The following is a 14,152-nucleotide window of genomic DNA, read 5'->3' on the forward strand; positions in this document are numbered from 1 at the left end:
GCCATCAGGAGGGCATGACAGTGTGAATGCCTGACAGAAAATGAACATTTTTAGCAGATTTTGGCTTTTGTAGCCTGTGGTCTTAAATCTTTGATCAGCTGATAAACAGCCTATTTCAGTTTAATTGTTGTTTTCAATAAATTACTTTTTCAAAATGCTTTTTGTCTCTATATTATAGCTCTACTTAAAACCTAATTAAGATCCAAACGTGCAAAATGCAAATTCTAACAATTTTTCAACTGGTCTTAAGATTTTGATAAGGAGTGTATGTTGAGAGGTTAAAAAAAAAGCAACAGGATCAGACCTGCTATTGAAAAAGAACTTTTATTGTTCTCTCATCGTCCGTCCATTTGCCATAAAAGTGCACCATCGGCAATAAACTCACAGTACAATGACGACGACAGAAGTGTTGTGTGAGAGAGAGAAAGAGAAAGTGAAAGACACACAACCACGCCACACACTAGAGTCAGCTACAGAGTCAGCGGGCTTGATTTGGCTTCAGAGGTCAAAGGTCACATGTATAAAACTTTCAGGTGGGTCAAGAGAGAGAGAGTGAGAGAGAGAGAGTGAGAAGACGAAGAGAATATCTTGGCTCATGTTGTTCCTTTTGGAGATGTCAAGTTAGATGTTGGTCAGCGTTCTTCTTGTTTAACACTTGACCAGAGCAGAAAACTCTGCAGGGGGAGAAAGGAGACAGATATGAATATTACATTCTCAACAAACAAACATTTTATAGGGTAATCACTAAGTTAATGTCAGATTTTCACTCTCGAAAATGACTGGACTATATAATTATTTCCACATCCACAATAATAACAACTGTGCAAAAGCCACCATTTTGATATGTTGATTTAGCAATATTAAATGTAAATAAAGAAAAAATTGTGGCCTGTATTTGTGTTCGTTTGTCCAGGTGTTTGTTATGATTGACTATTATTATGATGGCAGTGTCTCAATTTGGCACTTCCACACTTGCTTGCATAAGTGCATTTTACACTGAGAAGTATGGCAAAATGTGGATACAGTCGTGCACTCAATATGCCCCGAATGGTGAGTGTGCAGCGACTGACCACCATTAATCATCACCATCTTGGCCATGTAGCGGAAGAGGAGGGACTAACTCAAGTGGTTGCACTTCACATTTAATAAAAAGGGGGAAGAAGAAGAAGAGGAAGCTGACAAATATTGCAATCATCATGGTGCGATGCAAGCATCACTGCGACGGATCCTAACAGAGACATAGCCTATGATTCAAGGGGTTGGAGCACTCCTTTGACTCAAACTGTAATAATATTTGTACTTTTGCACAGTACAGTATATGTATTATATAGATCATTGTTTCACATCTTTTTCCCTTGCTGTCTGATCGTCCTGTGTCATAGTCCGGGTGTGTGTGAATAACCATCATAGCTGTATGTCACATGTTCTCACCATCAACTCCGATCTTGCCGTCGCCGTCAGTGTCACCGGCCTGGAGAAACTCCTTGGTCTCTTTGTCAGTCAGAGTTCTGGCGCTAGCAGAGAAGTTCTGCAGGAACAGCCTGCACGAGGAACACATACAGGTTGTGAGGGTGAAGGTTCTATTCAAAATTTCATTGACTTTCTTGTCCTTATTACTCCTGCATCGTGTTGATATGTCTGTAACTTCCTGTCTGGTTTTTGATAGAACAACCTCACTTTTTTAATGATGATGGGAGGTATTCTTCTAATCTTACTTTATTTTAATTCAATTAAAATTGAATTAATTTGAGTTAAATTTCAAATAAATACATACTGCCCCTACTGTCACGTCCTGCAGGACAGGACCGATCCTGCGCTCTTATTTTGGCGGGTCGCACCTTCTCCGGGGAGGAAGTGGCACGCCTGGTGGCCGTGCAGCTGCGGAAGATGATCATCAGTGGCGGTTAAAAGGACAGAGCTTTGGTAAGTACGGCGCTGGTTGATTGCCATTGTTCCTTGTCTCCGCACCGGAGCTGTCACCTAAAGATTTGACTCACCTATTGTTACTACGTTCATGTTATTTTCCCCACAGAGCTTTTCTCTCTGTCGCTTTTTGTTTGCGCCACTACAACTGTGAGTACTTGCACCTGCGCGAGCACATTAAAAGTCTTTTGTTTGCAAGCCGTCGCCTAGTCTCTGCATATTGGGGGTCACGCACTCGACAGCCTCAACTCATGCCTGACAGATCGTGACTCCAGCGAGCCAAAGCACTCTTGTTGTATAAAGGATCTTTTCCCAGCATTTTTGCAGCAGGTCCTGAAAACAGCAGAGCCCTCCTGTCAAACATCGATTTCACAGTAGCTCCTTAAAAGCAACAGAGTACTCTCGTCATATTGAGGAGCTTTGACATGTGTTTTTTGCATCAGATCCTTAGAAGCAGCAAAGTGCTCCTGTTATATGGAGGATCTTTGCCCCGTGTTTTTGCGGTCAAAGCAGCAGAGCGTTCCTGTCAGATAGAGGATCTTTGCTTTGTGTTTTTGCAGTAGAGCCTTAAAAGCAGAAGAGCGCTCCTGTCACACAGACTATCTTTGACTTGTGTTTTTTGCAGCAGACCCTTAAAAGCAACATTGTGTTCCTGTCAAATAGAGGATCTTTGATTTTTCCTTTTCGCAGTAGATCCTTATAAAGCAGCGTAGCGCTCCTATCATACAGAGGACCTTGGACTTGTGTTTTATTTGCATCGGATCCTTAAAAGCTGCAGAGCTCTCCTGTCAGAAAGAGCCAACCAGGGGTACGCGTACCTCTAGTGGCACGCGAGCACATTGCAGGGGGGATGTGGAAAAATTAATAAATGATAAGTAAATATTCTCAGTCATATTAAGCCAGACAATAAAATGGAATGTGTGTGCTACAACTAGTTTCCCCGGGGAGACAATAACCTGTGGCACAGATGCGCCAAAATCATAACAGTTGTGTTAGATTCTACTTTTGGGAAATTTTCAACACATATGAGTGAGGGGGTACTCACGGTTTGACAAAAAGGCTCTGGGAGTACACCAGATAAAAGGTTGGGACATACTGATATAGAGGATGTTTGGCTTGTGCTTTTGCAGTCGGTTACTAAAAGCAACACTCAATCCAGATTGAGTATTTGTAGTGATTTCAATGTACTGTAACATGTAAAACCCTTAACATGATCATATGCTTCTCATTCATTCTGCTTATACTGTTAAAAGTGGAGGGTGGGCGGTCAATCACAGGGTGATTTGGTAGAGCGCGTTAAGTGGGAATTGAGCCCACGCCAGCTGCACGGAAGCTGGCTATATGAACCACTACAAAGGTAATGGCTGGTTTATAATTGGAGCTAAATGATCTGGATGACATGAAAGATCCATGATGCTATAGAATGCTTACATGAAAGTGGTTTGCTTATGAATGTAAGTGTGCACTGGCATTGATACAAGCATGCATAGTGATCTAACTAATTTGGGCCACGGTATGCCGTTCAACACCCCGCAGCTAAATCTTCTCGTGTGTTCGGAGGAGCCATCATTCTGATTTCAGACATACGAACCCTGCAGGGTCTGTGAAGATGAAATTTAAGATGAGGGTGCGGGCGGGAGTTGCCTACTTGAGCTCATCCTCCTCGATGAAGCCGCTCTTGTCCTGGTCAATAACAGCAAAAGCCTTCTTGATGTCATCGGCGGACTTGGCAGCCAGACCGACCTTGGCAAAGAACTCCTTGTGTTTGAAGGAGTCGGCAGCTGCCAGGAGACACGCAAAATGAGGGACGTTGGTGACATTTTATACACAGTATTCTATTCAAAGTATTCAAAGTAATTTAATGCAACACATCTGTACATGATCATTTTAATGATCTGACATTGAAGACTAAAGTTATATGTGGTCATTTTTTATGCAGGGCTGTTGTGTGTCTCTTCTGTTACTATTATATGTAACTATTATATTATATGCAGTTGTTACATACAGTGTTCAGCAAATTACTTTTAAAAAGTAGTTTTACCATAGTTGCTTTCCCCAAAAAGTTATTGAATTATAAAGGATTTATTGTTCATAAATGCAATTAGTTACAAGGGGGAAAAAAACTTCAAGTACGCAAAATAATTTGGATTTAGCACTGAGGTGATGTAGGCAGTTGAGAGATGTTTCATCAGTTTAGGGCTGAGGGCTGAGCTCATGGCTTGCAATTCTCCACCATAACACAAGGGGGCAGTGTTTTCCTGACAGTGAGCAACCACAACTCCCTTTGACTAGATATTTAGCTTCCTGTGTAGTAGTGAACAATGGCGACTGAAGCGACATCCAAATTGTTGTTATAAATATCGGTGCAAAATTTTCTCTGTTGTCCAAAGTGCGGCCCGGTGGACATTTACAGCCTGCGGCTGTTTTTGTATTGGCCCTGGGCACATTCTAAAAATAGAATATCTTTATGATAAACTAACAAAAGATAACATTAATAGGCCGCACAGTGGCCTTGTGGTTGTAGCTGGTTGGCCACACTGGCAGGAGATCTGGGTTTGAATCTCCATTGGACCTTGCACAGGTTTTCTCCGGGCACTCCAGCCTCCTCTCACGTTCCAAATATGTAAAAGCGGTCCCCGCATCTTTTGATTTTTCAGTATGCGGCCATCGGTGGTAAAAGTTTGGACACCCCTGTTGTACAATAGCAGTGTTGTAATGTTTGAAATTGTAATTAATTAGATTCCCCTTTACAGGAAAACACAATAATTCTAACCAGGAGCCATTGGACACAAACTGGACACTGTATTAGGTACGCCTACACAATCCGATACAGGAGCTGCAGCAAAATTCTGCACATTTCCAATATGATAATGTTCACTGAGGCGACCAAAATATCAGAAACACACTGCAAAAATCTGTTATTTTTGATTAAGAACATATATATCATTTTTACGATGTTTGATATGACTGAAAATAAGCAAACGTAACAACAGAACAAGAACATTTGATCACTGAAAGTAAAATGACATGTTAGATAGTTTTGTTTAGTTTAAGAAGTACAGGGTGTCCCTAAAGTCCGGACACATAGGATGAAAAATGCACATTTTCAAGAAATGACATTTTCAGCAACATTTTATTGAGTTGGGATATTAACAAATCATGTCTTCAATATGATTTTGTGGTCAAGGTCAAGTCATGTGAACTTGATGCAATAACTCTACATGTCCTTTGTGTTCACACTTTAGGAATGGCTCTGATTTTCAGTACATTACTTTTTTTTACTAAGCAAAAAAAAACAAAAAAAAATCTTGTTAAAAACAAGTTATCATTATTACCGTGATTTCAGCCGTGATTTTAATCTGTCAGTCTTTTACAAAGTGTGTGGAAGAAGAAGATTATTAATTTAGCCTGAATTTCATTCATCTAATATTATTTAATACGTTATTGCTTAGTCTATAGCCTGCATTACTTGTACATTATACAATGTCAGTTTCTTACTCCTGTATTATTTATTTAATCATCTACAGTATCTATAATTTCTATACAATTTCTATATCTATAATCTTAATGTAATTTATTTTGCTATTTATTTCTGTAATTATTATTTGCTATTTCAATTTATTCATGCATTCATTATTTTTGCTGTAATTATTTATTACAATTTACTTATTTATATATATATATATATATATATATATTTTCTGTCATTTGTTATGTATTTTTTTTTCCTGTCCTGATTAGAAAATGTTGACATTTAAACACAGGCGGTGAACAAATCGCTGAGACATAGATGAAGTGGTAGGATTAAAAAAGCTCTGCTTCTTGCGACTCATTGGAATTGTGCAAATGCAAAAATATGATGTACTTTAGTAACTTGTTGAGCAGTTTAAATCAAATAAACCCTAACCAGAGATGTTAGTTTTTGCAATGTACCATCCATCCATGCTAATATGTTCAATATTTGCAATGGTGGGGATTATTTCTCCCTCCCATGTAAGGAAAATACCAGAAACATCTCCAAGCATGACAAAAAGTAAGCCTGATAATAAGCACATTGTTAGATTCTGCCCAAGTCTTGATTGGATTGGAGTATAATGTGCAAGTCTTGAATGGAGTGCATGGTAGCATTTTTTTTTTACCTTGGCAAGCAGCAAGGGCTGCAGTGATGTCAGAGCTGTTCAGGATTCCGGCAAATGCCATCTTTAACTGAGGGAGCAGAGCAGAGAAGAGACAAGAGATCAACATCAGAGACAGCATAAAGATGGCTAGTTCTTCTCTCACTGCACAACTACATGTCATCAATGCATGCAACAGGTTCCTCTCAGAAAAAGTATTCCAAGTTCTTGCAACAAAAAAAAAAGTCCTGCTGGGTTTTGTTTTTGGTCCCGTTTGGTTTCATTGGAGTCCTTAAAGCCTCTGATTGGTTACATCCCATCAAGTCATGAAGCTCTTCAGTGAAACTCACCTTGAGGTATGAGAGGATTCGCTCAGATGAATCTGCTCACTGCAGTGCGGCCTGTCGGCGTCTGCGCGCCGACTTATATACCTGCAGAAATATGATGCATAAGCCGTGTAATAGACACTGTCGCGCGACGCAGTCAAAGCAGACGCTTGAAAAATGTGTCCAGTAGACAGGGCTTGTTCTATTTATATGTACATAAATGAAGATGCTTAAATGGTAGGCCCATGTGGAGTGTAAAAGCCCATGTCAAAAGTGCTTGATATTGCACGGGGGCTAATAATACACGCTGCTGATTTGGGTGAAACGCACGCCACAGGGCCGCGCTCGTCCTGCTTTTTTGCAGAGGAGCGTCAAGAGAAGAGATGAAGGTAAAACTTAATTTGGTGTAAGGCCGTCATGTCAGCCTATTAGACAGCTGTGTGGATTTGTTTGGTAACGTAGCAACCTGTCTGTCATAACGACACGTAGCATCTTTAAGCAATGTATCACATGCCTAAGCTTTGTATTTATTAGGCATGCAAAGTATAGTGTACTCTGTAGAAATAAAGACATGCATATGTACCCACTCTTATATCATTACCGGCTTTTTCTGGTGGTCGGATTGAATAAGATCTGCTTCTTCCGTCTCCTTTTCAGACATGTTGAATTGTGCAAGTGCCAGCATGTGATGTACTTGAATGTAACTCTGTTAAACATGTTCCCTCGAAGTCTTAGATACTGTAGATAGATAGAAGAATAAAACTGAACGTTTCCACTGTAGTTTTTCACCTTAATCACCAATGTAAGAAATGTAAATATTAGGTTTTAATTATAACAAATGAGAAGAATGTACAAAAATGTTTCCAGATCCTAGCGAGGACAAGCACTACAGAAAATGGATGGATGGATGGAAAGATATATTTTTTTTTTATTATTTATTTATTTATTAGTATTAAATTATTATGTTTATTATTGACAAAAATATATAAAATGTAATAAATTACACGGACATACAGTATGTATAATTTATAAATGCAATACATTATATATTTATATAATGTATAAAGGAGCTACATTATATATTTTTATTATTAAAAGCTTTATGAAAGAAATCCCACATATTAAAAATTAATAATTTACTAAGATGCAAAGCAAAATTATGCGACCTATGCGTGTCACAAAATTTTGGTGGAAATTGCTGACAACCCCTTATTGTTTCAAAGCTCAAACTCACGCACAAGACAATTCCTTCAGGACACATGCACAATTACAGTGGTATGAAAAAGTGTTTGCCACCTTCCTAATTTGTTATATTTTTGCATGTTTGTCACACTTTAATGTTTCAGATCATCAAACAAATTTAAATATTAGTCAATGATGAAACAACTGAACACAAAATGCAGTTTCAAAGTGAAACTTTTTATTATAAAGGGAGAAAAAAATCCAAACCTACATGGCCCTGTGTGAAAAAGTATTGCCCCCCCCTGTTAAAACATGACTTAACTGATATTAATTGAGATCGATCAGTCTGGAAAAGGTTATAAAGCCATTTATAAAGCATTGGGACTCCAGCAAACCACAGAGAGAGAGCCATTATTTTTATTATTATTAAAATAATAAAAACACGGAACAGTGGTGAACCTTCCCAGGAGTGGCCGGCCAACCAAAATTACCACAAGAGCACAACGACGACTCATACAAGAGGTCACAAAAGACCCCACAACAACATCCAAAGAACTGCAGGCCTCACTTGCTTCAGTTAATGTCAGTGTTCATGACTCCACCATAAGAAAGACACTGGGAAAAAAACGGCCTGCTTGGCAGAGTTCCAAGACAAAAGCCACTGCTGAACAAAAAGAACATTAAGGCTTGTCTCAATTTTGCCAGAAAACATCTTGATGATCCCCAAGACCTGTGGCTAAATTACAACAATTCTGCAAAGATGAGTGGGCCAAAATTCCTCCACAGTGCTGTAAGACTCATTGCAAGTTAACACAAACGCTTGATTGCAGTTGTTGCTTCTAAGGGTGGCCCAACCAGTTATTAGGTTTGGGGGGGGCAATCACTTTTTCACACAGGGCCATGTAGATTTTGATTTTTTTTCTTCCTTTATAATAAAAAGTTTCATATTAAAACTGCATTTTGTGTTGAGTTGTGTTGTCATTGACTAATATTTACATTTGTTTGATGATCTGAAACACTTAAGTGTGACGAACATGCAAAAAAATAAGAAATCAGGAAGGGGGCAAACACTTTTTCACACCACTGTATATCTAAAAATGCATACGTAGAAATTAAATATGCATAGAAACGATCAAAAATGTCACAATCAAAAATTCTGAAAAAATTCTCCCTCTTACAAAAGATTCATTTATTATTTTCATTATTGAGGTTTCAGTTTGCAATGGTGTTATATTTAATATTTGTCCCCTCTCATATGTAATAAAAAGTGGACATGATGACACATAGCTCTTGCACTGGTGTCAATAGATGTTTTGCAGGGTTATAATGTTTCAATGATCACATGTAAGTCGCACTATGAGCTGTAGTGGCAGTGCTTTAATTCAAATAGTTTCATCAAACACTACATCACTACTATCTTCATGCTTACACGCCTCGGATGAAAGTCTGCCAGGGTTGTTTATTTATAGTCCCATGTCTTACGCCCATTCAGGTCATTTCTCCTTATGGTGATGAAACTATTCAGGCTGCTATTTTAGGATGGCATCGACTTCATCATCTCTGCACTAAACGCTGCATGTGGATGTGTAATGACTGACTGACTGACTGGCTTCCAACAATGGGCTGAAAAATGACATTACAGTACATCCTCGCTATTTGCGGTGTGTTCCATTGCAAGAGCACCAGCAATAGCAAAAAAAATTATGAAAACCCATAAAACGCCCCCCAAAATTCCCATTTTTGATACAGTAAACCCTAGAATGTCTCTCAAGTTATTAAAGCCAGTTTAAATTCACTTTTCTATATTAGGAAACAATTACAAGCATCCAGTGTACAGTTTTGTACCTACAGAACATGCAGTTACACAACATCACGTCTTGTCAAAGCGTCTCCCTGCTGGAAAATGTTGAGTGAATGGACTTATGAGACAGCGTCCTCTGCCAGATTCATAGTGGAAACACTCTTTTCCCCCCTGCAGATAGCGCCATCAAACCATTTAAGAAAAACACATTTATCTACAAATTAAAGCAGAGAAAAGAAATCCGCGAATAGCGTACACATACGTAAACGTGCAAGGATGTTGTTATAAGCCCACTAGACGCTAGAGGGCATTGTTGAGATAATCCAACAGTTTGTTGCTTTAAAACTGCCATTTTTTGGAAAATATTATAATCAGTTTGTATGTTATATCATGTGAATTACTCTAATTCATTTGCTGCGGTCAAGCGAGGTCCCTCACCTCAAGCGACACGGGCCTCACATACTGTAACTATTCCTGCCCTATCAGTCTTATATTACAAATATCCCGGAGCAGCAATTAAAAGCCATCAAGCAATGATCGTGTGTAATTCAAGCAGAGTGGGGATTGTCCCCTAAACGGATTCTGAACACGATGTTTAATGAATTCGGAGAATGGTACTTATATGGTAGAAATAACACTTTACTACTACATACGTTTAGTAATTTCAGGTCGCAGGAAATGGATTGTGTTGTCTGCTTGCAAGTGTGAGGAGGTTTGAAATACATATCCCACTGAAAGAAGAGCAGAAAATGAACCAATAAAATAAACCTAATGCAATATTTCATTTAATATGTCATCTTTCACTCTGTAAAGTTGCAGAACTGGCTTTTGCAACATGTACTGTATTTTCTCACAGGCTATTTGTACTGTCTGTCAAACATTTGCAGCATTTCATGAAATCCTGGCTTTTCAACTGTAATTAAAGAGCAGCATTTCTTTTGCGATGTCTTCTTTTGAACGCACACCATTTTGCACTTTTCTGTCTAGTTTAGTTGCCTTTTATGTTGCTACCACTTTCAAATAAATTCGGCATACTGGCTCGTTCGTGTTGATGTGCTCACCTTTCTCATTAATATTCCTGCACGGGGGCTTTGGTATTCGGCTGTGCAAGCATTTTTTTCCCCTTGAAATTTCTACTACGTTACCTTGCATGCTAGTGACCCTGCCTCCCCCACAAAGACAAAGTGACTGTACGACTGTCAAGAGGTCTCACTCTGTTTGCCATTGTTCTATGAAGCGTGTAGGCGCTGAACCAATGCACAGAGTGAACTCTCATCCTGCCTGTTTGGAGGCGAGAGAGACGAGAAAAACAGACACGCGTGCACATGGCGATATATGGAGGCGGGCAAAATGAGTTCATTTTCATTTATCGTGTAATGAATGTATTTATTCAAGATTCAAGATTATCACAAGACAGTTTTTTTCTGGACGAGAAGTCTTGTCACGTTTTATGACATGAGATCTTGTGACACCCCTACCGAATAGCGTATCACTCCCCAGAGATAGCCTGCAAAAATGCCCCGTAGAGGCTATGATCTTTCGCCAATGCCATGGCACCATATGGCATGAAGCAGTGCTTCTTAAATAAATAATACTTTGAAAGGCATTCTAGCGTTTCTACTGTTGTTCCGAGGCGAGATGACAAAGTTTTATGAAGCTGCTAGAATGAGACACACGTCGAGTACAAATCACACATACAATGTTTGATGGAGAAAAGTATCTTTATTTATAAGCATTGTGGACAATGACACATAACAGACAGAATCCAATTATTTCAACACTTTACTGGGGATGGTTTCTCAACACACATAAAATCGCTTGTTGTTTGATACAACTACAAAAAGAGGTCCACCCTGAGATCAATACCATACAGTGAAATCATAGAGGGATGCTCTTATGAAGACTTGACCAGCGCAGAAAACTCTGAAACGCAAAAGAGAAGCACAAATATTTTATAAAGAACAATGATATCACAGATGAACCATATTCTATCATCCATAACTAGTGAAATACTGTATAATAATGAAGTGAACATATAAACAGAGGGTGTTCAATGCTAATTATTACATAATTGGTATAGCTATTTTTTCCATTTGAAAAGCCTGGACTTTAGAAGGTCAAATGTCGATGAATTTTATTGTTTAATATATTTATTTTATTCTTATTCCAAAAATTTAGAGAAAATAGTCAACTTTGTGTCGTTTGCCAAGCAGAAACACACAAAAAAATTTAATAATCAACAATAAAATGGTAGATTTGAGGTAAATATGGTGATATTGCTATTTATGCTGTCTGGCTATATTTATGGAATCATACAGTCACTTAAAATCTGTTATTTATAAAGGTTCCTGTCTATTTTGAAAGTGTCTTTATTGTTTTCTGTGACATTTCTACAATTTCAATAGTTACTTCGCACCAGAGTCATTTCTTCCTACTCCTACTTTTTAGGCATACTGTATTAATTGTGACGTGTTTATGACCTTGTTAATTTGTTGTCTTTTGGTCAGTATTTATTCTTGAATGTTCTTTTATTTTATTATTCATGTATGACATTTTATTTTAAATTTTTGTCTTTTTTTTTTACTTTGCATTATTGTATAAATTATTTTTGTTTCAAATAAAGTTATTATTATTGTTTTTATATTATACTTTTTGAGTTATTTTTAGCTAAGTTGAACTAAATATTGTTTTTAGAATTTTTTGATTTTAAGAAACATTTTTAAATTATGTTTATTATATTTTACTTATTTAATTTTTTAGCTAAATTGCTAAACTAAATATTTCTTATTTAATTAATATTAAATTCCAATGTTATTTAATTAATTTGTTTTTAATTAAATAAATGTTAATATGTATGTTACATTTTATTTTATTTTCTGTCTTTCTTTATTATTTAGCTAAACTGAACAAGTTTAAAAAAGGGATCGGGTCAATCACTTGTCTTTTTTTGGGAGTCTCGGCACTCCAAAAAAATGACTCCAAAAAATTATCATGAATATTAATTTTTTGGGGGGGGATCTCCTACCTTCCCATCCAATTTTGCCATCACCGTCGGAGTCCCCCTCTAGCAGGAAGGCTCTGGTCTCAGCGGCAGTCAGGGTCCTTGCTCCTTTGGAGAAGTTCTGCAGGAAGAGTCTGATGCAAGCACAGTGAGCGAGCCAATCAATTCATTTCTTAGTGAAACACTGAAGGGAAGAAGCAAAGTAACATCAGAGGCTCTCTAATGAACTCAACTGTAACTCGTCCTGTTCTATGTAACCACTTTTGTCCTGGTCCAAGATGTTAAAGACCCTCTCTATCTCAGCTGGAGTCTTCTTCGATAGACCCACGGCTTTGAAAAACATCTTGGGGTTAAAGGAATCCTTCGCTGGAAGCACAAAAAAGCACAACCTTTCGATTAGATGCCACAAATTAGGCCAGACATCCTAAGCACACAACCAAAAAGAGGCGATAAATTCTTACCTTTACAAGCATTGATGGCGGAAGTAATGTCCGAGAGTGCTAGAAAGTCTGTAATAGCCATCGCCGTGCTTGCAGTCCAGGTGGCAGCCAAGTGTGATGTGTAACCGCCGACGTGCAGAAAGAAACAAGGCAGCCCGGTGAAAGGGCTTCACCACTGGGTGTCACAAACCACCAGTGTCCTTCTGGCTGCTGTCACCTGCAGCTGACCACTTCAGACGCTGCACCAAAAAGATGCTCAGTCTTTTCTTTCAGCTTTCTAGAGTGGGGTCAGAGGTCATGGTGAACTGACCTGAAGCAACGATTAATAGTCAGGTAGCGTGCGCCTACAAATGGTTTCATATGGTCATACGTGGAAGCTGACATGTTTGGAGCCTCATGCTCTTTGTCGTCCCCATGATTGTTATGGCAGAGTTTCCACAGGTTGTAAACATCCTGTTATTATCCTGGACTCTGTCACTATCAGGCAAAGCTCCATGGAAACATCTCCCTGCTCACGCATGCTACATTTAGCATGTGGAAGATGACGACAACCACAACGTGGGACGCTAACTGAATAGCACTCAGTGGAGCGCAAGGTCAGACAATCTTAATTTAAACCGCCTGCATATGAATGAATTTCATCATTAAGATTTATGTGGTATTGTGAAAAATGCCCTCAATGTTGCATAGAATAAAAATAAAACATTTCTGATGGTTTTATATGGCCCTCATAATAACCAAAATAATAACTTTAAAATAAAACTACATTTCATTTGAAATTAATTAATTTAAATTAATTAATCAATTTATGCATTAATTTTTTTATTTATGTATAACGTTTAAGTAATTAAGTCAAATTTAAGTATAGGATATGCGTTTTAATTTATGTTCATTCCATTTAAAACAAATTCCACATACAATTATAGATATTTTTTTCTTATCTTTCTTTCATAAATAAATAAACTCCATGTCTCTAATCTAAGCATGTAAGGTTAATGTTGAGGGTGGATGTTCTTTCATTTCGTATTTAACGCACTCTACTTTATACATTTCAAATCCGTCTTAACCCTGTCTGAGGCAAAGCAGGGTCCATCGCCATGGCAACTGCTATGCAGTTTTTTTTTTACCAATTTACTGTAATATTTTTTCCACCTATTATTACAACTTTACAAATATGATTTACAGTTTGACTTTATTCTATTAATATTAAACTTTTCCAAAAATGTCAACTTTATGTGTTTTTTAAATGGTCTTTTTTCTTTAATATTTCAACATTATGCATCTAAAATGACTTTTACCCCCCCCATATTAGCACTTTTTGCTCTGTAAATTATGACTTTTTTTCTCACGAGATTACAACTCCT

At 37.9% G+C, this 14,152-nt stretch overlaps 2 protein-coding genes across 2 annotated transcripts; both read right to left on the minus strand.

Annotated features, from left to right (window-relative positions):
* Nucleotides 1-337: 337 nt before the first annotated feature.
* On the minus strand, nucleotides 338-6,446 carry pvalb3 (parvalbumin 3). The gene is made up of 5 exons (XM_054766477.1): nucleotides 6,389-6,446; nucleotides 6,063-6,129; nucleotides 3,572-3,704; nucleotides 1,432-1,541; nucleotides 338-674 (listed from the first exon to the last, which is right to left on the minus strand). The coding sequence occupies exons 2-5, from the start codon at nucleotides 6,121-6,123 to the stop codon at nucleotides 649-651; spliced, it is 330 nt and encodes a 109-aa protein (XP_054622452.1). The 5' UTR covers nucleotides 6,124-6,129; nucleotides 6,389-6,446; the 3' UTR covers nucleotides 338-648.
* A 4,617-nt stretch (nucleotides 6,447-11,063) lies between these two features.
* On the minus strand, nucleotides 11,064-13,079 carry LOC129174632 (parvalbumin, thymic-like). The gene is made up of 4 exons (XM_054766475.1): nucleotides 12,810-13,079; nucleotides 12,582-12,714; nucleotides 12,373-12,482; nucleotides 11,064-11,270 (listed from the first exon to the last, which is right to left on the minus strand). Exons 1-4 carry the CDS (start codon nucleotides 12,868-12,870, stop codon nucleotides 11,242-11,244), a joined length of 333 nt encoding a protein of 110 aa, XP_054622450.1. The 5' UTR covers nucleotides 12,871-13,079; the 3' UTR covers nucleotides 11,064-11,241.
* Nucleotides 13,080-14,152: the final 1,073 nt, after the last annotated feature.

This window comes from Dunckerocampus dactyliophorus, chromosome 2 (assembly GCF_027744805.1).
Source record: "Dunckerocampus dactyliophorus isolate RoL2022-P2 chromosome 2, RoL_Ddac_1.1, whole genome shotgun sequence".
NCBI classification, from domain to species: domain Eukaryota; kingdom Metazoa; phylum Chordata; class Actinopteri; order Syngnathiformes; family Syngnathidae; genus Dunckerocampus; species Dunckerocampus dactyliophorus.

Bases quoted from the DNA above. Each gene is read 5' to 3' on its own strand.
- pvalb3 (XM_054766477.1), bottom strand. From the start codon at position 6,123: ATGGCATTTGCCGGAATCCTGAACAGCTCTGACATCACTGCAGCCCTT. The intron at 1,542-3,571 runs GTAGGCAACTCC...TTCCTCGTGCAG, and splicing joins ATCGAGGAGGATGAGCTCAA to GCTGTTCCTGCAGAACTTCT. The intron at 675-1,431 runs GTGAGAACATGT...CTCCCCCTGCAG, and splicing joins CGGCAAGATCGGAGTTGATG to AGTTTTCTGCTCTGGTCAAG.
- LOC129174632 (XM_054766475.1), bottom strand. From the start codon at position 12,870: ATGGCTATTACAGACTTTCTAGCACTCTCGGACATTACTTCCGCCATC. The intron at 12,715-12,809 runs GTAAGAATTTAT...TTGTGCTTCCAG, and splicing joins CGCCATCAATGCTTGTAAAG to CGAAGGATTCCTTTAACCCC. The intron at 11,271-12,372 runs GTAGGAGATCCC...TTTGCGTTTCAG, and splicing joins TGGCAAAATTGGATGGGAAG to AGTTTTCTGCGCTGGTCAAG.